The following is a 22,270-nucleotide window of genomic DNA, read 5'->3' as shown; positions in this document are numbered from 1 at the left end:
CGTTTTAATTCTTGGTTTTAATTTTTGGTTTGATTTGTTGTTCCAAGGCAACTCTCCAGAAGTATACTTTCATGGTTTTCCCTCCCTTTTTTCAGTTAGTAAGTAGCTTACCAATCTATCTGTTAACCTTTCTGAGGGTCTCCGGAATCACGCTTCCCACCCCCCCCCCCACCGCCACCACGGAGCGTGTGTTGTGGTTGTTGATTGCGGGGAATGTTGAGATGGTGTGGACATCAAGCCGCCCCCTGCTTGCCCACTCTGCCACCCTGGGGCTCATCTCCCCTGAGGTTCTAATCCTTCCGCTCCGGCTCGGGTGTAAATGCTGAGGAGGCAGTACTTGTCTGGGAAGACGCTGCAGGAAAAATGCCCACGCCGGGGTGCACAGTGGACGGGTCGGCAGTGCCACTGGTGCTGATCAAAAGCGTGAGACCCCCCCACAGCCTCCCCGGTGCCTGATGTCTGTAAATTCTGGGTGAAGGGAACCAGTTGAATCTTGAAATTCCTTTCCAATTCAACCATTATTGCTACAATAGAAAAGCAATGTTAATAATTAATTTTCTTAAAATAAGCTAAAAAGACATCATAAAATTATACTACTTCTACCAAAATTTAAAGGAGACAAAGCGATTACCTGGGCATAGGCCTAGTGTTTTAGGTGGCGTTCTTTTAAGGCGTTAGTGAATTGTGATATTTTCCAAAGGATTTTTAGACCGCCGATTCCCCCTGTCCTATATTTTTGGGAAATAGTGCATCCCTTGCATCTTTCTCTTAGAGACTCACAGTTCACATTAGCACATAAAGGCTCTGAGACGTCCTGCAATTTACAAAATGCAAGACTCTCTTCACTCTGACCCAGTGTTCCCAAGCTGATTTTGTCATTTTTTCCACCCTGTGGAATCAGTATTTGAGGAACCGCATCTTGGGAAATGCTAATGTATATATGGTGACCCAGTGCACTTGAGATCTGAGCCTTCACTGCTTATGACAAATATACCCCTTAGGGAGTTGATTTCCCCTCTGAACTTGAGCTCAGCTTAGATGTGACTTTATTTTGTCTTTCAAAAGTCCGTAACAGAAAAGAGGTATGTTTGGTATTATTCTCACATTAAGGTTCTTCAAGAAGAAAAAGGAAGGGTACATAAAAAAGATTTGATTTTCAGAAAGTTAGGTTACATTGAAATCTTCAAGCAGCCCTAATTAGTGCAGCTTTGTTTACTTTTTTTTTTTTTTTTTTGAGGCTTGAGATATTTATACAAGGGATTTGTGTTTTCTATTTTCCATAGAGACAGCTCCAACCCTCTCAAAGGTCAGGAAGCCCAAGCTCCTGGGCCAGTTCTGCAGAGGAACTGGGCAACTCATTCAGTCTCCCCGGACCTTAGTTTCTTCCTCTGTAAAGACGTCAGCTTACTTACTAGTCCTTCTGTTCACACGTGCCTTCTTTGCTGTTTGCCCACAGCCGACCCTGATTTCAAACCTCAGTCAGGTGCCCTTCGGCCCCAGCTGCAGCCCAGACAGCAGTGGCTCCCAGAAGTAACCTGCCCTGTGGGAAAAGCCACATTCATACTGCCCCTCTCAGAAGTGAGGACCCCCCGGTGCCCCTATTCTTTAGTGCTCTAGCCATCATCATTTTGGAGAGAGGTGTGTGTGACGTTTTATTCTCCTCCCTAAGAATATGCTAAAACCAAGAGCGCCAACTTAGGTTCTTAGCTCAGTTTTTCATCTCACTTATTCTAGTGAAAATGCTGCTCTCTTTAGGAACACATAACCTGGAGAAGAGAATTAACAGGTTAATGAAAAAGCACACCTCTCAGGTGAAACGAAGTTGAGAAATAAATTCAAAGTAGCCGAATAAAGTCAAGTTTTTTCTCTTTGCATTATGGCTAGCATTTTATGATTGACTTTGCATTTTCTAACGTTCAAAAATGTATATCATGATCAGGATGTGACGAGTCAGGTGGTCTGTTTCACCCTCTGCTCCCACTTAACCGAATAAAGTATTTTTTTTTATCTGTATGCGAAAAAATAACTGTATTGATTACCCCTTGGCATTTGAAGAGTGCCAATTTAAAAAATTCAGCCCTAATGATTCAAATATAAACCCTTTCTTGGTATTTTAATTAAAATTAAAGTCTCCTTAATTAGTTCTGTGGTATCTTTCTTTAAACAAGATTGAATGGAATTTTAGGAGATTGACAAGTCAATAAGAAGTGTCTCCGATAGAAGTCCAAGAAAGTGTGTACAGTAATCAGAGTCCCACCCAAACCTGGGAGGCCGTCCCCATACGTTCAGAGACACACGCGGCCTTCCCCAGGCACCTCAGTCCAGAGGCACAGCCTCATGCACCTGTAGCCGGGAGGGTTAGGGTTGAGATGGGAGCATCTGCCCAGTGTGGTCCTCCAGAAGGTACTGTCTCCAGTCCGGAACCAGGCTGCGTCTCGCTGACAGCTGGCACCTTCCTGCATGCATGTAAACGGCTTTCCTCCACGCTTCCGTGTGCGCGCCTGGCCCTGCCAACGCCCGCCAGCAGCCTGCTGGGCCGCCCCCCGCATGCCCGCCGGTGACCACACATCCCAGCCTCTTCCCGCCTAAGTGGGCTCCTTCCCTAAAGCTGTCCCTGGAAAGAACCTTCCCTTTTCAGAAGACACATCCTGTCAGGTTTAAACCGTGCTCGACATTCTGTTAAAGTCATTTGGAAAATGTGATCTCGTCTGGGGACTGTGGGTTTGGCCGTCCTGATTTACTTGGCTGTCTTAATCTCTTTTCCACTCAGTGAAAAGAGGAAGCGTCCGCTAGAATGGTGAGCAAGGTTATCACTCAGAGGAGCTCACAAGCTGGAGGCCTCACTGTCAGTGGGAGTTGGGTAGAATCAGGCAGCTGCCGGTCCCCACGTCCCCGTCACTTGGTGGGCATCCTACAAAGAGAGGAGGTGGCAGCTCTCACGGAATGAGAAACGTGGAGCCCACCACCCCAAGTCAGCTTCTTCAGAAAACCAGGGTGACCTCCAGCAAAGATGAGAATTGTCCCAACATTGGCGGGGGATGGAGATAGACTAAAATGGTTAATGTTAAAAAAAAAAAAAAGTACAGAGAAAATATGTCTAATTTGAGGGTTAAAGTGAGAGTGGAGGCCCATATCTCTCCTCCCCCTTTAAAAAAAATGAAAGCTAGCCATGCTGCTACTCGGTCACCACCTCTGTCAGCCCCGAGGACATCCTGGTCCTTAACACACAGGTGGCAGGCATGAGAAGGTCACTGGGCTGCCAGCAGTCTGCAGTATCGGACAGATTTCCTTCCAAGCCCTCTCTGGAGAAACAGGAATTCTCTTCCTGCTAAAAATGAAAACGTTTCGGCACAGCTCTGCGGCAGCATGCTTAGTCATTCAGGTTGCCGTTTAGCATTCAGGGTCTCTGAGAGGTGGAGCTGCTGCGTTTTGTGTGTGTGTGTGTGTGTGTGTGTGTGTGTGTGTGTGTGTGTGTGTGTGTGTGTGGTTTGTTTTGGTTTGGTTTGTTTTGGTTTGGTTTTTTTCCTTCTTATTTGAGTGGTTTTGGGGGCACGGCTTCTGAGAACTGACAATTGACAGGTAACGTTGAATCACGTCAGGACTGAGATTTACTCGCGGGGGTGATTCCACGTGCCCAGGACCACAGCAGCTCTGTTTCTTGTCAGGAAAAAAACCCAGGAGGGCAGGTTCCTGCTCCTGCGACATGAGGCAGAGAGGACGTGGGTGACGAGCAGGGAGGTGGGGCTTGGGGTGGGGCCACAGGCTCCATCATTGCCCCATATTTACACACTTCAAACTCCCAAGTTAATGCTGGGGCACAGAAGCAAAGAACAGCCAGAACCCTGAACACACACGTGAGAGATGTCTACCGATGTCTCTGGCGGAGGGTTTTTTTTCTCTCCTGTAACAGTTGTCCCTTGTTCCTGGACTGTGATGCTTGCCAAGTTGCTAGGCAGGCAGGGTTTCATCCGAGCTCTAGTTTAGCTTCCACGTGCTGTGAAAATATAAAAGGAGAGGGAAGGTGACATCTTTCAGAGTACAGCTGCTTACTTCGTGCCACCGGAACAGTCCAAAGGACAACGGGAATATCGACAAGCGTCATGCTTTCAGGGACCCTGCTTGTGGAAATTCAGGGTCATCAGACTGAACCAAGCTATGGAACCGTTTATGCCTGTGGCTTAAAATTATTAGCTCTGCGATCTCTCTGAATGAACTCTGCAGGGGGAAGTATGGTTCACGTGTGATTGCCACATTTGAGGTCTATGTGAAATGTAGCGCAGGTGTAGTGTGCTTCGGAGAAAGGATTTTTGTAAAGGCTGCAACTGCAAAGGCAACTTGAGCTGGCTGTTCCCGGTGTCCTACTTGTGACAGGGTTTCTCAACAGGCTTCGGCATATGATAGGAGCATGGGTCAGAAAACCTTGGGAGGGGTTCAGAGCTTGGCTCACGGCTTCCTGAGGTCTGTGGCTTAGTTCCCGGTCCTCTTGGCATATGGAGAACAGGCTCTTTACAGTAGTTTCTGGTCCTGGCCTGGCCTTCCCCTCCCCTCCCCACCCTACCCCACCCCACACACATGGTAGCCCAAGGGGACGCCCAGATGCAAACCCTAGACGTAGGGATCAGAGCGGTTCTTCAAGTGGCATTTTGCCTTTGTATCAGGTGTCTGAGATGACATTTCCTCTTGGGCATCTGTGGGAGAGAAGAAAAAGCAGCCGGCTTGGGGACACGCGGCTCTCCTCGGCCCCAGGACCCCAGGTGCCCCCGGGGCCGTGCGGGCAGTGCGGTCGCAGACCCCAGGCCGGGTTTCAGGGCGTGCTCTCACTGCCCGCGTCCTCTCCTGGTTCCTCTGGCTTCCCAGTGGCTGTCCTGGACCACTGTGTCCTGTGACTAAGGAACTTGCAGGCGCACAGCAGCTGCTCATTCTCGGCGTCACGGCAGTGATAAGTGCTTCCCAAATTAATGTGGTAAATAAAAGATGCCCAGCAGCTGGGGGCACTTCCCCTGGCTTACCTGTCAACCCCGATTATCGGGAAGCTTCTTTTTGGGGAGCTTTATAATTCAAATTAGAAATGTGGCTTATATTCTTCCCCCCTATTTCTTTTTAAAGCCTCAGTTGGTCCATGTCCCTCAGGGTAATAATCCTCTTCACCCCACGTACGCTGTAGGAAAACATTTGCTTAGATGAGAAAGAAAAGAGTCTCTTTAAAGATGTTAGCTAGACTAGCGTTTCCAGTCGTTTACCTGCATAAATCAAAATCCAGGATCTCTTTTCACATGTACCATTGCAGTCCTATGAAACAGTAAGATACAAGTCGTATCGATGATATTTTCTTAATCAGGTAGCCATTCTGATTCATGATGATGTTTATCCTTTTTTTCCTCCTAATTCAAATCCGATGGAAGAATTGATTCATGTGATTGCCAGGAATAGTAGATGTTAACTATTAAATACTTTTACCATTATTGTTAGTTAGTCCCCTGCTGCTATTGACCCACATCCGAATGCTCTAATATCCATCTCGGTTTCAGACTATGAATTAAAAGAGGTTGAATAGGAAGGAAAAGATGATTTCTGATAAACCTCCGTCATGCTTCATATTTAAATAAGTTAGTTATACTAGAGGTGGGGGAAAGCCAGTAAGTGAGGAGCAGCGTTTAATGTAACTACATGCCACTGCCATTTTTAGCCCAGGTTGTTGGATGTGGTGACAGCCACACTGAGAAGCCCCGTGAGACAGTGAAGGTTGTGGCCTCCGAGCCATTATCAGGGAAGGAGAGTGGAGCGTCTGAAGAGGGGACCGCTCTCTTCCAGGTTTCCTACAGTGACGTGTCTACCGACAGCACTCACTCATTTACTCACTCACTTATTCGTTCATTCAGCTGCTCATCCCACAAACATTTACCGCATACCTGCCATTGTTAGCCCCTGAAAACACCTAAATGGAAGGCATGGTTCCTGTCCCCAAGGGGCCACACGCGGTCTGATAGGAGAGACAGTTACACCAACTTTAACATAAAATGGTGTGGTCCGTACAGTGATAGCCACACCCACGGGATATTACGAGAGCACCGAGGACCCAAGGCTTTTCTGTTTTCCAGTTGTTTACCTGCATAAATCAAAATCCAGTATCTCTTTTCATATGTACCATTTCAGTCCTATGAAACGGAAAGCTCACAGCAGCCTTCCTGGAGGAGTTGGTGTCAGAGCTGCATTTAAAGGCTGGATTTAGAGTCAGACTAGTCTGAGAGTCCTGGTTTTGCCACTGCTGCCTACGCGGCTTTGGGTAAATGACATAACCTCATCGAATCTCAGTTTTGTCATCGAAATAATGCAGGTGACATTGCTACCTGCCTCAAAGAATGGTTTAAAGATTCGATGAGATAACATATGTAAATAGCTAATCACAGTGCCCAAAACTTGGAACATTCTCTAAAACTGATAACCACCACTGCTATCATCATCATCATCATTTGCCAGAATTCACAGTGAAACATTTTTGTGAGAAGAATTAATTCATTTAGTTATATATAGATATCACGAAGAGGAGGAACTTTGGCATATATTCTGATTTGTTCATTCATGGACCAAACAAAACAGTTAATCCAAAAAGCAAAATTAGCCCCTTCAAAAGTCGCCCGTCCTTCTAGCAGAGGAACCATAGGACCTGGAAGAAAATTGGAAGAATTCTGCTAGGGCAGTAGTTTATTGTTGTTATTTTAAAATGAATTAACGGCCATTTTAAACATGCCTCAGTTTTTACTTCTAATACGGTAGATATCAATAGATATGACCTATGAAATGTCTTTAGAGGGCCTCAATAACTTTTCAGAGTCTGAAAGGGATTCTGAGGCCAAGAAGCTCAAGACGTAGTGTGCCCCAGATTGCTGAGTGACAGGGGAGCATGAGAGCACACGCCCGTCGGCATGTGTGGAATACGCCTTCAAGCGCCTCTCGACCGAATGGTAGTTAGTAGCATCCGCTTCCTGTCTCTCCGGGTCAGCGGGTCTCCGTCTCACGTGCAGTCAGAACCACTGCAGTGATTACTAAACCAACGCCCTGCTCCGCCCCCTAGAGCTAGCGTTTCAGTGGGTCTTGGCTGCAGCTATGACACCGTGATTTTTTTTTAACCCCCAAGTGATTGCGAGGTGAAGCCAGGGTTGAAAACCACTTTTCCAGGTGAGCGATGGGAACGTAAGCCAGCTCGGCGATGTCAGGACGTAGCAACGACAACCTCGTCGATCGAACTGACAGTTGCTACTAAAAATCTCAGGGAAAGTACATCGAGTTCTTGTTATCAACGTTAAAATATTATTTTTTTTTTTCATAAGTAAGGTTAAAAACAAAACAAGACCCCCCCCCTCCCCAAATGGACAGCAGTTTAATCAAAATGTTTAAGTAGTCAGACACGCTTTATCTAAGCAAGGTCGATTTCTGGTGGAGCTTCATCAGTTGTGCATCAGAATGGCATCGATTCGTGTCTTTTCCTTGGGCCTCGAGGTCCTTCTTTCTGGGTGGCAGGCAGCATTCACTCTGGAGGACCCAGCGGTCCTTTCCCAGGGGCGGTCTCCTCTTGCTTGTCCCCTCGCAGGACATTCGGTCCTGTCCAAAATGTCCACCAAGGCATTTGGTCCATGCCAAAAGGTCCTCAATATTTGGTTCTGTGTGAAACATCCGCCCTTAGTGAACAGCCCTGAGTTCCAAATTTCAAGAATCTTTTTGGCGTGGACCCAGTGTCTCCGTGGACGTTTCGGATGAGACCAATGTCTGCTGATCGCTAGTCCTCGTGGGTGCCGTTGTTTGTGGATTAGCCACAGAAGGTGGTTTCCTGGGCTGATGTCCATCCACCTCCCAAACTCACCTGCACCAAACCCCCACCAAAGGATTTGAGTGTATATAGAGGCACCCATGTTTCCTTCATGTTGAAACAGTCAAAACACAATATGGATGGCCAGTCTCTTGCTGCAAATACTCTTAAAAATGAATAAATTACCCCACTCTTCAAAGCCTCACCCACAGAAATTATCTTTATGCTCACAGCTTTGTCTTATCCAGAGAATAACCAACTCGATTTGAGTTGTCAGCATCGTCTTTATATATTATCACCGTTTTAAACCTTCTCAGAAGTTGATAGTCACCACTAATGATACTGCAATGTGTGTCTCCATATTAAACTTCACGATGAATTATAAATTGAGAATGTCACCGGCAGATATAAATATCAGCAGTTTTAAATTCGAGATAACTGAGACTCCTGCTTTCAGTTCTGAAACCATACCTCCAAGAGGGAATGTCGGAAAGAGATGGGCACAGGCCCCTGTTTACGGAGGTGGCCTCCAGCCATCGGGACCCCTAGAAGGTCAGCATGAAGAGGAACGAGTCATGTGACTTATTTGACTTCCAAATGGCAGTTCTTGTTTCCCGAATCCCTCTGACCGGCGAGCGTGCTCAGTCTGCTCCTCTCCTTGCCCTTCGGGACAGCAGGGCTTAGGGACGAGCGAGACGGAGCAGCTCCGAGGGCCCAGGCATCTTCGCCATCACCCGTCCTCCACTGGTCCCGTATTCGCCTCACTAGTAGACATCTGCTTATACACAGGGCCAAAGCTTTTTTCTACAGTTAAGTCATGTTCTAGAATATGGCTTTAAACCTAGGGGTGTCGCCCACCTCCCAAAGGCCAGGGAAGGAAGTGGGAAGTTGCTGGGTTTGTCTCGAGAATAGCCCGCTCTCCCCCAAGTACCACCTCAGAAGGCAAGTTACGGATTCCTTCCTCCACCCCGTATTGTTTCTAGCGTTAGGCCCTCCCAGGGGTGGGCGCTTTGTAAGTTCACTTCGGAGACTTACTGATGCCGCGTTTTAACAGGTGTGTCGCAGCTGTGTGCTAGCCCTGCCCCTCCCGGCCCCCAGCGCTCACACGGCACAGACTGAGCTTGTAGAGGGGGCGTTGCGCATAGCATGTGCTCTGGTTGTTGACTAAGAGATTAGCTAAAGCAAAGGACAGAAACTGAGTTTCCAGCCGCACGAATAGGATTTCTCCACGGACAATAACATCTAGAGACGTCATGGGGAAAGGGGTGTGTGTGCGTCCTGAAGTCCTGTCTGCGTGTGGGAGGGGGCGGGTGGTTGGCCGGTTGGGTCTGCCTTTCACTTCTGATGCCGTCTTCTCACGACCCTCTCACAGGCTCTGTCCACGCCACGTCCGTGGCGGCCTCGAGGGTGGAGCAGGCACTGTCGGAAGTGGCCTCATCTCTGCAGAGCAGCACCCCCAAGCAGGGCCCGCTACACCCCTGGATGACGCTGGCACAGATCTGGCTGCATGCAGGTACTGCTCCGCCCCGACTCGGGCCCTTCGCCCCACCCCCGCCCACAGCCCGAGGCGGCAGGGTCCTGTGGGCACCCGCCTCTCTAGCCCGCAACCCCTCGGCAGGAGAAATCAAAGCTTTCGCTATCACACACCAAGCCGTTACTGCTGAAGCCCCCCGTTATCCATGGGGGATATGTTCCAAGACCCCCAGCAGATGCCTGGAACCCCCAGTAGTACCGCACCCTCTATATACTGTTTAGCCATGATAAAGTCTAATTTCTACATGATGCGCAGTAAAGGATGCACAGCAATAACTAATAGTGAGATAGAAGCACTTCACGGCTTATCCAAATTGCCATCATCTCTGCACTTGCACTTGGGGGCCGTTATTAAGTAAAGTAAGGGCGACTGGAGAACAGGCCCTGCGATACCGTGACAGTCGCCCCGATAACGGAGACGGCTACTAAGTGACGGGCGGGCGGGTCGTTTACACAGCATGGAGATGCTGGGCAAAGGGACGGATGGATCTGGACGGTACGAAATTTCATCAGGCCGCTCAGAGCAGCACCATTGGAAACGTGTGAATTATTTATTTCTGGAATTTTCCATTTAATATTTTCTGGCCGAGGTTGACCTCAGGTAGCTAAAACCGTGGGAAGCGAAACCACGGGTCAGGGACAACCGCGCTTCTCCTCAGGAACCGCGGGTTACTCCGCGTGTGCCCTTTCCTCCCTCCCCCGCCTCCTTGCCCTGGCCCGGAGCCTGGCGCAGAGCAGGCTTCCGGGGAAGACTTTCCGAAATGGCCTTTCAGGGTTGCAGGGAGCTTGCTGTGTGGGGTGCAGGGTTTGCACTGCAGCAGGGGCCAGAGAGCCTCACCCCAGACTTCCTTTTCGGGACACAGCAGAGCAGGGCGTCCCCTCGCTGGACGTCTGAAGTCCTGCAGACCTGGAGTGGCGTCCCGGCCCTAACACGTAGCAGCCGTACTGACTTAACAGCTTCCACCCCTCCCCACCCCCCAGCCTCAGTTTCCTCATCTGTACGGCGGGGTTAATGGCATCCGTCTCCCAGGGGCGATGAGCACAGCGCCTGGCGCATCCCGGCAGTGAAGTCTCGGGGTCCCCGAGAAGAGGGACATGTGTGTTCGTGACACAGATGTCTTCATCACAGCCGGGGCAGGGGCAGTGTTTCCGGCGTCCCCTGCTTCCCTCCCTGATGGCACATCTGGTAACCCACTGAGAGGGAGGTGGGCGCGGCAGTGGCTGAACTGGAAACTAGCCCGGAGGAAGGTGCAGTCGCCCTTTTCCAGCTGCACGTGGCTGCTTCTGTGTAGCTGGAAATCCCAAAAATATACCCAGCAGGCATCTTAGCAGTGAGAATCCCACTGTAGAGAGACTCTGAGCAAACGATGGCCGTGGATAAACTTACATATTTACATTTCTATATAGAAGGGAACTTGTGTTCCTCAAGTTTTATCACCCGATCTGTAAGACCCTACCTGGCCCTTCCCAGGCTCGACTCTCAGGGCACATGGTAAAAGCCCGAATTTGGCTGGAGAAGGTACTTATTATCCACCATTGTCTGATTACTCCTTTGTAGCCGAGGGTAATTGGTGTCCTACCTTGCTGGGAACCATTGGCGGATCTTCGTGTATGAAAACACAGTTGGCTTTACCTGGTCTTGGCATGTCACAGAGCCAGGCCCAGCCAGCCTGTTCCGTGTTGGCATCTTTAATTGAGCCATAACGACGACCGCAAATTAACAAATTATATTCTTCTAAGCAGAAGTACAAAAGAGGGATGATCCACGAATGCGCCGATGGCCCTCCCGGCCCAGATGCCTGCCGGCATCGGGCCTCTCGCCGGGTCCGCCGTGAGCTGCCTGCCTCTACGGGCCGGGGAGCAGCAGCGATGCCTCCCCTCACGGCTCCCTGACAGAAGAGCCCAGTCCCCAGGCTAAGCCCCAGACTAAGCCCCTTCCTGAGACTGCAGGAAACAGAAAGAAAGAGAGAGCTTGGCGCTGGGCCAGGAGAGGCTCGCTGAACTCGCAAGGCCGGTGTGGGGGTGGGGACAGGGCCGTCTTTCCAATTGGGCGTGAAGTCAAGTTTTTGTCAGCGCCAACATCTAAAAACCCGGAAGGGCCGAAGGCGATCCTTCTAGGCTGGCACTAGCACCCTTGACCTCACAGGCATTGCTTCTCTTGCTTGTTTCTTGGAAACGTTAACTACCTGGATGAGCGTCGCTACGTTCCCGGACAGCTTCGCCTTGTGGCTCGCCGCCTCTCCACTCAGCCGTCCGGACTTTGTTCTTCTTCTTTGCGTGGCTCTTGGGAGGAAGCTTCATAGCTGCTTCTTAAAACGTCGAAGAACAGTTTGGAGCTATCCTCGAATCTTTAAATAACCATGTAACATCCATTTCTCATTGCCGTAGCCTGCAGGACAGAATCAAGCTCTCGTTGCTAATTAACAGGTATGGCTTTTACATTCTACAAGTTGGCGGAGTTGAACTAATGGAAATTGAATGCCGTATCTGCCGTAAAAGCCCTGGGCAGATTATGCGCAGTGTTTACGTGCATATAGTAATATGTAATATGGATGAATGGGGTAAATTAGAATCTTTATAGGATTCGTGCCACATTGACTCTTTCAAAGCAATGACTTTAGGTTAAGATCTAGAATCATGTCACATGTTCATATAGTCTTTGAAGAGGTAAATTCAGAAGGGATTCAAAAAACAGTTCGCCTCCACTGAACTGTAAAGTTTTAGCACATGTGGTTTGAGCTCTGTGGCTCTGAGAGGCAAATAAAAGTGACCCACATTTTCTGGCAGCTTGCAGAAACCAGATTACATCCGCGTCCATCATCGGCTCTAGCGGTACCGCCAGATTCTGTAAATCCTACAAGCTTTAGAAGAAACTAGTTAGGTCAAGGCCAGATACCCAAGGCCATGGCATTTCTGTGGCATTCGTGGTCTCCCTCGTTTTCTTCTGGTGAGCCGAGTGTCGAGGGGGCACGTGATGGGAGCCCACGGTGGAGGCGGCTCCAGCTTTGCGGCTTGCACATGAAGTCACTCTGAGACGACCTCAGATTTTCACTCTGTTGTATGAGAGGGTCCCGGGGCCACTTGCATGTCCATCTGCATGGCAAAGAGATCGTGAATCAGACACCTGCACCTCCACTGCTCTGCGAGGGGACGGGCCCAAGGCTAGCAGGGGGCACCGACCAAGGCAGACCAGGGATGCTTGACCATACAGGGTCCCTCCCTTCTTATATGGTAGGACCTGAGCCCTGGGCGCCCTCCTCCCCCAGCACCTCCTGGTCACCTCTGACCACAGTGTCTCAGACTCTTCACCAAAGCACCTGGTGGCCTGTCTGCCGCACATGTTTTGCTCCTTGGTTTGTCTGGACCTATGTGACACATTTATTTAAATTATTTTTGAATAAATAATGCATGCATTTGGTACACAATTGAAGAGATACAAAAAGACAGAGTAAAAAATGCTCCCTCCTACCACTGAGCCTCAGGGACCCTCATCCACAGGCACCCAGCGCTAGCAGCCTGTGTACCCTCCCGCGACGCTACACTCAGGGCTCACTGCTCATCAGCACATACAAGGCCGATGCACACATTTTAACAGCTGCTTACTATAAATCTATCGTACAAATTTACCATAATTTAATCAGTGTTCCCTTGATGAACATTTGGATGTCTCATATCCTGCTGTTATAGACAATGCATCAATAGGTATCCTTACATATATATATATTGTTCTGTATCTGTTGGATAAACTCCTAAACGTGGAATTGTTGGATCGAAGGGCGTATACTCTTTAATTTTGATAAATTTTGTCAGCTTGCCTTTGACAGGATTATACCAATTTACATTCCAATTAACAATGTGAGGATGCTCATTTTCTCAAATCCAACGCAAGTTTATCAAGCTTCTGGATCTTTGCCCATCTGATAGGTGAAAATAGTATTTCAGTTGTCTGTTCGTGGCTTCTGCCCATTTATCTGCTGAGACACTGAGCTTTTCTTTTCGATTTCTAAGCATTTATTACATGTCAAAGAAATTTGCCTCGGGTCTGTGATATGTGCTAGAAATGTTTCCCCTCATTTTAATTTTGCTTGTGTGTGTGTTTTTTTTTTTTTTGTCTTTTGCCGGTTTTTTTTTTTTTTAATACAATTTTCACTCTTTTCCTTATGACATCCGGGCTTCACATACTATTTAGAAAGCAATTGCCCATTTTCATGGTCTCCTTTCCTGGAAGTGCCAAGTGCCCTTTGGTGCCATTTGTATAGTCATCATCACGTGAAGAAGGTCATGTGATGGGCTTATTTCCTCCATTTTACAGGCAGGATGCCCGGGCTAGATGGAAGTCAGTGCCTCTTCGTGGGGCAGCAGTCAGGAGGCCAAATTACAGCATTCGATGTTTAATTACACCTGGAGACGCGTCTCCCTAGGGCCGGCCAGCTTCTTTAGAACGCCAGCCTTATCGTTGACCGTGGGAAGTTCACCCGGTGACAGTACTTCAGAGGTGAACCAAAGCCTCTCCCCAGCCGAGCAGCTTCTTGGTGCCCATCTTTCAATTTCCACGTTGGGATGGCAGCTAAAAATGACTTTGTAGTAGGTGGTTAATTTCTGCTTGTTACTTACTAATAATTATAGCTTTCACTTTGGCACCTCTCACAGTTGAAACCAACGGCTATTCTTAGATGTGCAAGATCAGATTTTCTGATTTCTGCTGGGAGTTTAAAGCGGTGATACTCTCGCAAATTCCCTGGCCCCCGGCGTGGCCTGTCCCCGTTACCCTTCCCCCTCCCAGCCACCAGGAGGCTGCATCAGCAGGGTCAAGGGATAATCCTGTGGCAGGGCCACCCTGATGAGATGAAGACAGCTCCCAGACAGGTGGTGTGTTGTCACTGCACAGGGAGCGCCCGTGGGCGAGAACGCTCAGTCCCCAGGGGTCACGCCTGCCTGGTACAGTGCCAGCCTCCATCCGTCAGCCCCACCAGGCCTGGTGGCTGCTTCTGCACCGGGGGGGTCGTAATTAGTGGTCTACGCCTTGCAGGTAGCTAGTGTTTATCAAGGACTGTACATGCGTCAGACACTATTCCATGGACTTTACACGTCTTAACTCGTTTGGTCCTCGGGAAAGCCTTATGAGGTATAAATACCCTGTTCATCTCATTTTACAGACGAAGAAACTGAGACACAGCTGTCAAGTCCCTGGCATAAGGTTACATGGCTAGTAAGTGGCGAGGCCAGAATTCAGACCCAGCCAGGGTGGCCCCAGAACCCCAACCCTGACCCAGGCTGGGCACCCCGCTGCTGCTGCACCCAGCATCCTTGAGCAAGGACACTGTTTTCATGCCACGATCAGAGCTGCACTCTGGGAACAGCCGTGGTCATGAAGACAGACACCATAGCTCCCCTCTTGCAGTTTACAGATGCAAAATGAAACAGTGCCAGATTTCATTCCCCACTGTGCCGCATGCCGTGAGGGGGGCGGGGGGCGGCTCCTATGAGAACTGGCAGCAGAGGTCTCCCCAGGCAGGAGCCGGCAGAGGCCCGAGCACCTGCGGGCAGAGACGCGAGGAGCGGTGAGCCCTCGGTCAGGACGGCGGTGCGAGACGCGGGACCACACAAGGGCAGGCCCGCAGGCCGCGTGCGAGCTGAGCGTTGCAGACATGGCAGGGCCCCTGGGGCCGAAGCCCGAAGAGAAAGCAGTAAAACGGCCCAAAGCGAGGCAGGATCGGTCGTGATCTTTCCATTTAATCCTAAGAGCATCGAAAAGCTATCGAAGGACTTCAAGCAGGAGAGTAAAAGAATCAGACTGAGGGGTTTTAAAAGATCACCCCACCCCCCACCCCCCCCAAAACATCGAGAATGACGCGAAGGCAGCAGAAGTGGGTGCAGGAAACGCAGAGCGAGTCAGGAGCTCTGGCCCAGATACAGCAGCGCGGCTCGCGGGGAGCGAAGCGGGCACCCGGGGTGCATTTTGAGGTAGAACCGATAGGACTCAGTTGACGGATTGGATGTAGCGGGTGAAGGAAAAGGAAGAATCGAGGAAGGGTCCCGCCTTTGGGGCTCGCGTCAGAGGGCGACTGGCGGTTCTCTTTTCTGCAACAGGAAGCCTTGGGGGAGATCTGTGTTGGGGTCAAGGAGGCACCCCCCCAGTCCTGCTTGAACTCGGAAGCGTCAAGTGCCTGAGGACATGTAAGCGATGCCGTCAGGCAGGCGGGAGATGTTCAAGCCTGCACTTCGAACTTGGGCTAGAAACAGATAGTTGGGAATGGGAGGGCGATGGGAAGGCCTAGGAAGAAAATGTCGATGGAGGAGGGAGACGGCAGGGACAGGGGCCTGAGCCCACCGCCCACACATACTTTTAAAACCTGGGGGGAGGGGAAAGGTCAAAGAAATGGAGGAGAGTGGCCAGCCGGTGGGAGGAGACCAGGAGAGGCGGCGTGGAGGCCACCGAGGGGGTGTGCGAAGGAGCCCATGCAGTGTGATCAAGAGCAAGGGTCCTGGACGTGGACAGGAGGAATCCCGCTCCCACCAGGGTCTGCCCCGCACGGCGAGCCGGGCAGGCTCTTCCTTACCTCTCTGAGCCCGTTACTCTCCTCTGCCAAACGAGGCCGCTTGTGACGCTGACACAAGCCAACGCATGGAGAGGGCTCAGCAGGTGGCGAGGGCTCAGCGACTATTAAAATCACCCTCTTCGAGGAGTAGGACCAGCAGGAAACGCTGTGAGTGACAGTCAGGCGAGGACTCGGCGTCTGGAGTTGCCGGCGACCGTGGCAGGACAGGTTCTAGTGCAGCGGTAGCGACGGAGCCATCCCGACGCGGGCTGCAGAGCGGATGGCAGGTGAGGAAGAGAAGGCCAGGTGTGCATGCCTTGCAAGAAGAAGAACCCTGTGGAGCAGAGCGGGGGCTGGAGGGGCAGCTGCCGAGGAGCGTGGGGTCGAGGAAAGGGGTTTGAAAAGTGGCCGGCACTGAAGCGTGCTGATTGCTGATGGGGAGGATCAAATTAAGATCGAGACCCTCGTCATCCGGAAGAGAGAGAGGGCACGTGAGGGCACGGATCCCTCGAGACGGCAAGAGAGTGGTTGGGTCCAGGGCGCAGGCAGAGGGATTGACCCTCGGTTACTGTGGAAGGGGGCAAGGTGGACAGGCGCCAAGGACAACGATGGGCTTGTGGGTTTGGTGGCGAGAAGAGGCTTGAGGTCGGCTCAGCTGGCCTTTATTTTCTCTTTGAATGATGACTCGCGGTCCGCCAAGGGGGAGGGGTGCTGTGGGAAAGGTTCGAGGAGTCAGGCGAACAGCTGGGCCAAGGCCTGGGAAGGGATAAAGTGTATCCCAAATGCAGCGAGGGGATGAGGAGCTAGTCTCGCCATCCCACCGAGCCCCTGGGGAGGGGATCGCTTTGCCCAGATTGACACACCCATTTGCAAACCCAGAAACAAATGTCGGTCTTGCAGCCAAGACCCTGACAGAGGCATAGCCCAGGCCCTCTGTGAGGACAGGACCTGGGCTCTGTTCCTCTTAGGGACCACAGGTCCCCAGTTTGGGGCCTGGCCCAGAGAAGCTCAAAGTAGGACCGACACATGTAAACAAAATCACTGCCTTTATTTCGACTTCCAAAGTCCCCAGACAAAGAAAGAATAAAGAACGATTCCAGTGAGAGTTGACAAGGATGAAGTCCTCCCCCAGGCCTTGATGACAGGATACTCGTGGGCACACATGACCCCTTTCCTCTTTGGCCCTTGTGCCGATTTTTATATGAAAGAGCCAATTCATGAAGACACAGGAAGTGTGCTCGGAGAGGCCCTGTCACTCTTGGTGACACCTGTGTTCACTCTGGGGACTCCTCTGCCCTCCGCGGGCAGGGACTGTCCCAGAACCAAGTTGCTAAGGCTTATTTCCCAAGCATACTCCCCCCCTTTAGAGGAGCAGGGTTTGGGGTAAAGGATGTGGTTTTGAGGGGTCAGGGAGTCTGCTTGCCGAGCTCCCCACCTGCTCGCCTATAGGCCTGGCCTGCAAGACTAGGGGGCCCTGATGGCCACAAGTCTTTCCTTCCTGTCTGCCAGGTGGAGTGGCAGGTGTGACAGCCCCACAGTGTGTACAGCCCTTGGGCTGCCTCTAGCACAGAAAAGGCGTTCCCCTGAGCAGACTGAGCCCCCGAGGGAGCAGGCTTGGTTAGCCAAAGGCACCTTGGTGAGAAGAAAAGCATTCCGGGGACAGACACGGCCCTGTGGCCAGCACCCAGCCTGCTAGTGGGGTCCAGGCTGGCTTCCAGTCCGCTCTGCCGACACCTTGGCCCAGTGCGTAGTCTGCACGCTGTGAACCTGGGCACATGCATTGGGGACCAGTTTTCAACTACGCAGCTGAAGCCCCCCAGTCAGGAACACCTCCTCACCGGGGAGGAGAAGAAAGAGTCCTCGGACCTTCACGGCATAGCTCAGCGCAATTCAGATCCCACCTTTAGCTCGGTTTAGCAATAACTTCAGAAAGCCCTCTGTGCAGGGCAGGTCGGAGCATGCTGCGATGCAGGGGTAGGGCCGACTTGATCCCGGCCCCCCGGGAGCATGGATGGCCTCTAGTGGGGAGGTCGGCACACACACAGGTCACTGTAGTGCAAGGCAGACTGGGGTGAGGGCGTTCCGTGAGCACACACAGGGGGCGGAGAGATGCTTTGCCCCGGACCGGCTGGGGAAAGCAGATGCAGGTGGGCATTGGCAGAGCCCGGAGTCAGGCCGGCAGTTCAGGGAAGGCATGTAGGGCGGAGGGAACACAGCGCCAGCAGAGCTGAGAGCGCGGACCGAACAGAGAGGGAGGGGTGCGGAAAGGTGGCAGGCCCCCCACTGTGAATGCTGAGCAAAGGCCCGTGGGGTACGTGCGTGCGCCTGCAGGAGGGAGCCGCTGGAGCTTTGCAAGCAGAGGAGGGGGTTGATTTGCAGCATTTCTCATAGTAACCCAGGGACAAGGACAACCCAAAGAATTCCACAGAGGATGACCAGAGCTTAGAGGCCGGGCTCTCAGAGTGAGGGGGAAATGTCCGTGACCCTGAAAAGCGCCTTACCTTTGGTTAGACTCTGCCAGCTGCCAACAACCAGGACGGAACCTTGATCCCGTGACCTCTTCGGGGAGTGACCTTTCAGAGCCCGCCCTGCAGCAGGGGGCCCTAAAGTTGGGAGCTGACTGGCTCTAAGTCCCCAGAGCAGCTTCCCTCTGAGCCGCTGTTCCCGCCATCCGAGCGCTCATGTCTCCCAATAGGCTCTCAAGGCCCTTCGTTCGTTTGTTATTTTAACCGAAAGGGTCAAGGAAACTTCGCTTGCTGTTGCTTCTCTGGCTTCTGACTTTCTTCACTGACCTGGGCCACAGAGATGCTTGCCCAGGTCAGTGCTCGTTCATCTACAAACTTGTCTGGGGCACCCACTAAGTGCTGGAGCCTGTGCTGAGATGCAGCGGCGGCCGTGGCTGGGAGTCGCTCATAGTTTTAGTGAGAGAAGATGGTACCTGATCTTATTTTGGGGGAAGTATAAATAATACTCCTCTCTTTACTGCCTGAGTTCTGAACTGAATAAGAAATAGAGGAGGCGGATGCAGGTCAGACTCCCGGCTGAAATCGGAGAATGCGCTCGACTTCTGGTCTCAGACAGGCTCCCTCACGCATCACAGCTGAGGTGAATTCACTCACTCCAAATTGCTGGCCTCCTGTTGCAGAGGGGAGAGCCCAATGTCATGCTGAGAATGCAGGGGACAAGGGACAGGGTACTGGAGGGAGAGAGCCCTGAGGCCACCGTGAGCAAGCCCAAGTCCTTCTCCCCAATGCATCAATCTGATGGGACCTGGGGGAGGGGAGGGTCAGATGTGTGGCTGTGGCAGACGGGCACCTGACAGAAACAAGAAGCGAGATTGAAGGGTCCCTTAGCAAAAGTGATGTGTCTAGGGGCTGATGGAGATTATACAAGGTCCTATGGGAATGCAGAGGATGGAGCTGCTCACCCTGTGGGATCAGGGATAGACGTTTTTGAAACCCTTTGCTGGGGAGACATTGGTCCTTGTTTGAGCTGTGGACTCCCGGGAAGGCAGGCTTCCCAAGCGGTGAAAGCTCATAGTGACCACCCGCACGGCCTCACTATAGTCCAGGGGACCAGTGTGTGCCTGGGCGAGAAGGTCCCTCTGGGGATTGCCGGGTAGTCCTTTCCCCATTCGCCCCCAACCCCATCTCAAACGACTTGATTGATGTCCAAAACCCCACCTGGAAGGTTTCATCTCTGGAGCCTTAGACTTCGTGCCCCATTAAGGTGCCACATCCTCAGGTGACTCTGGGGAATGACTGACTACAGGCGAACCTCGCCCCATCGCTCTTCCTAGACTTTGCTCCCTTTACAGGTTGAAGGTAAGACCCTCCACCAGCCAAAAAGATGGTAATGAAGGCTCGGATGATGGTTAGCATTTTTTAGCGATAAAGTATTTTTTAATTAACATACGTACATCTTTAGACATAATTACACGCTAATAGACTACATCATTTTTATTTGCACCGGGAAGCCAAAAAAAAATGCACGCGACTCACTTGACTGCGATATTCGCTTTGTCGCAACATCGACTTTATGTCTCCGAGGCGTGCCTGTGTAACGAAGTCCTGGTGAAACGGAAGGGCCTGACCTGCGTCTCCCCAACGCACTACCTCGGCCAAGCAGAGCTGCGGGGCTCAGTGAGTCGTTACCCCCTGGTACCTTAGCTTCCTCAGTCTGCGTCTCGAAGAGGGTGAGGCTGCACCGAGCACCGCCCTCACCCTTTCCACCCGCTCCGGGCTCCCGGCACCCACCCTCCCGGCCGGTCCTCACCGCTGTCCTAGGAGAGATGTGGGCCGGCATCAGCCTTCCCTGTGATGGTGAACGGGCCCAGCGGAGTGGACGGCTTCGCCCCAGGCCACACACAAGGCCCCGGCGCCGGAACCGAATCTCAATGAGCTCAGGACGCCGTGGCTTACGGTCTGGGTGCCCTGGAACCCTGAGATCCCCAGCAGTGCCTCAGAGGCCAGGAGAGGGGGCCAAACCAAGGGGGAGGCAAGCCACCCACTCTTGAGATCTCTTTAGAGAAAAGAGGGGAGAGGGGGAGAACGGTTTGGAAATCACCCCCGCACGTCATGCCCTGCGTCCTTCTGTTTGAGCTTAAAACAGAGGGACTCGGGAGCAGCCCGGGCCACGCATTCGTCTGCCACGACTGCCTGCCTCGTCGGTGACACGGGTTTCCTCCTACAACCTCTGTGCCGCTGAAACGGGGTCCTTGCAGGCCTGGACCTTCCTCCCGCCTTCATGAGCGTGAATCGGCTCCGCTCCATCTTCCATGTCCCCCCCGCGTGAGGGGAGCAGTGGCTCGACCTGCGGCACTCTGGTCAGTAAGAGACAGGGTCTCACGGGGGGCCTCGTACAGCAGGACCTACGTGGGCATGTCGTGCTGGTGTTTAAGGCCCCACCCCCACCCCTGCTCGAGTCTTGTCACAGGAACTCTGGAAGCGTTTAATCCGCACCCTCTCAAGTGGGCCGCTTTCCTCACGGTGATCCAGGAGGACGGGCCTGGCGCGTCTTGGCCACCCGCAGACAGCCCCGGGCCCTGGGGGTGTTGTGGGAATGTGCGTAATGGAGATGGGAGCAAGAGCGGGGCAAGCGGACGGGGCGGGGGACGTTCCGCGCCTCCCCCGCGTGGCTGTCACGCCTGGGGAACCGGAACCCGCAGCGGGCACGCACCCGACTCCTCCTGGCAAAGGGCCTGGGGAGCATCGCGTGACCGAGAGACACCAGCCGGCCCGCGGTGTCGTCACGAGGCTGTCTGTCTCCCGGGGGGGGGCGGGCTTGGCCGGGGCCGGAGCCAAAGGGCGGTGACGCCCGTCTTGGTTCCCGTAGAGCCCCATGTGTAGTGCGTGACCAGGTGAGCAGAATCCCCAGAGCAGGTGAGGCAGGCGTGGTGCCCACATGGCCACCTGCGAGGCTCGGTGAGGTGTGTTTGAATGGCCTGAGTCCCCACGGCTGAGAGGCACTCCGGCCTCCCCTGCGGCCCGGGCCCAGCCCATCATTCCCGTGCTCCCTGTGAGGGGACAGGCCGAGGACCTGCCGCGGTCTCCAGGGCTTTCTCTTGGCCCAAGTCGTCATCACGGGTGTGACTGTGGTCACCTGCGAACTGAGAGTGCTGAGGAGAGGGGGCACCCAGGCGGGCCGAGGCCACAAAGCCAGACTGCGACCGTGTGGCAGGCACCCCCTGCCCTCTTCCTGTCTCCGGGCTTGAAGCCAGAGGTGGGGGCTTGGTTAGAACGATGGGTCCAGAGCAGAGCCCGACGTCAGGGGTAGACCCATGACCCTCACAACACCATGCCAGGGACACAGCCACGGAGAGGTGCAGAGGCCGAGCTCCCCTCTGAGGGGAGAGATGGCGTCAGAGATGGCGCCCCCTTCCCGCCCCTCTGGGGACCGTGGTGCTGGAGCTAGGCCGCGGAAGGGGTGGGGGGCAACGGCATGCCAAGAGAGCAAGCCGAAGCGTGCATGGAAGCGGCCACGCTTGCCGCAGAGAGCCGGGCGTGCAGGGAGCAGTGAGGGTGGGGGATCCAACCCCGAGGGCCCCAAAGGCCAGGCACAGGCATGTGGGTGTTACTGTCGGGGAGACTGTTCTCTGTAGAGGCCGACAGCGTGGGCTCCAAGCCAGGCTCTGCCCCTGACTTGCCCTGGGCCCCGGCACCATCCTAGCCACTGGGGACGTGGCTGTGAGCCACGCAGACACAGCCCCTGCCCGCATGTGGCGTGTGGCTTATGTGTCAGAGGGACGGTAATGAGACGAGGTAAACCTGTCACTTGGCATGGGCAGGAAAAGAAAGCAGGGGGCGGGGCGGTCGCGCCCAGGGCCGGTGAAGGCCTCACGGAGGAGCGTTTCTCTGCAGGCGGGCGACCCGACCAGAGCTTTGCGTCGAGGTGG

General features: G+C 52.8%; 1 protein-coding gene across 3 annotated transcripts in view; it reads left to right on the top strand.

The window, feature by feature from the left end:
* TTC7B (tetratricopeptide repeat domain 7B) overlaps positions 1-22,270 on the top strand; it is a 213,307-nt gene that overhangs the window by 157,353 nt on the left and 33,684 nt on the right. For 2 of the 3 annotated variants that reach the window (XM_036218146.1, XM_036218148.1), the window contains 2 exons: positions 48-98; positions 9,177-9,317. In XM_036218146.1, coding sequence (XP_036074039.1) covers positions 48-98; positions 9,177-9,317 — 192 coding nt within the window. The remainder of the gene's footprint in view (positions 1-47; positions 99-9,176; positions 9,318-22,270) is intronic. The other variant, XM_036218147.1, reaches the window with a different exon arrangement.

The sequence above is a fragment of the Rousettus aegyptiacus genome, unplaced genomic scaffold, assembly GCF_014176215.1.
Source record: "Rousettus aegyptiacus isolate mRouAeg1 unplaced genomic scaffold, mRouAeg1.p scaffold_m13_p_3, whole genome shotgun sequence".
NCBI lineage: Eukaryota > Metazoa > Chordata > Mammalia > Chiroptera > Pteropodidae > Rousettus > Rousettus aegyptiacus.
This window is presented reverse-complemented; position numbering and strand designations above follow the sequence as displayed.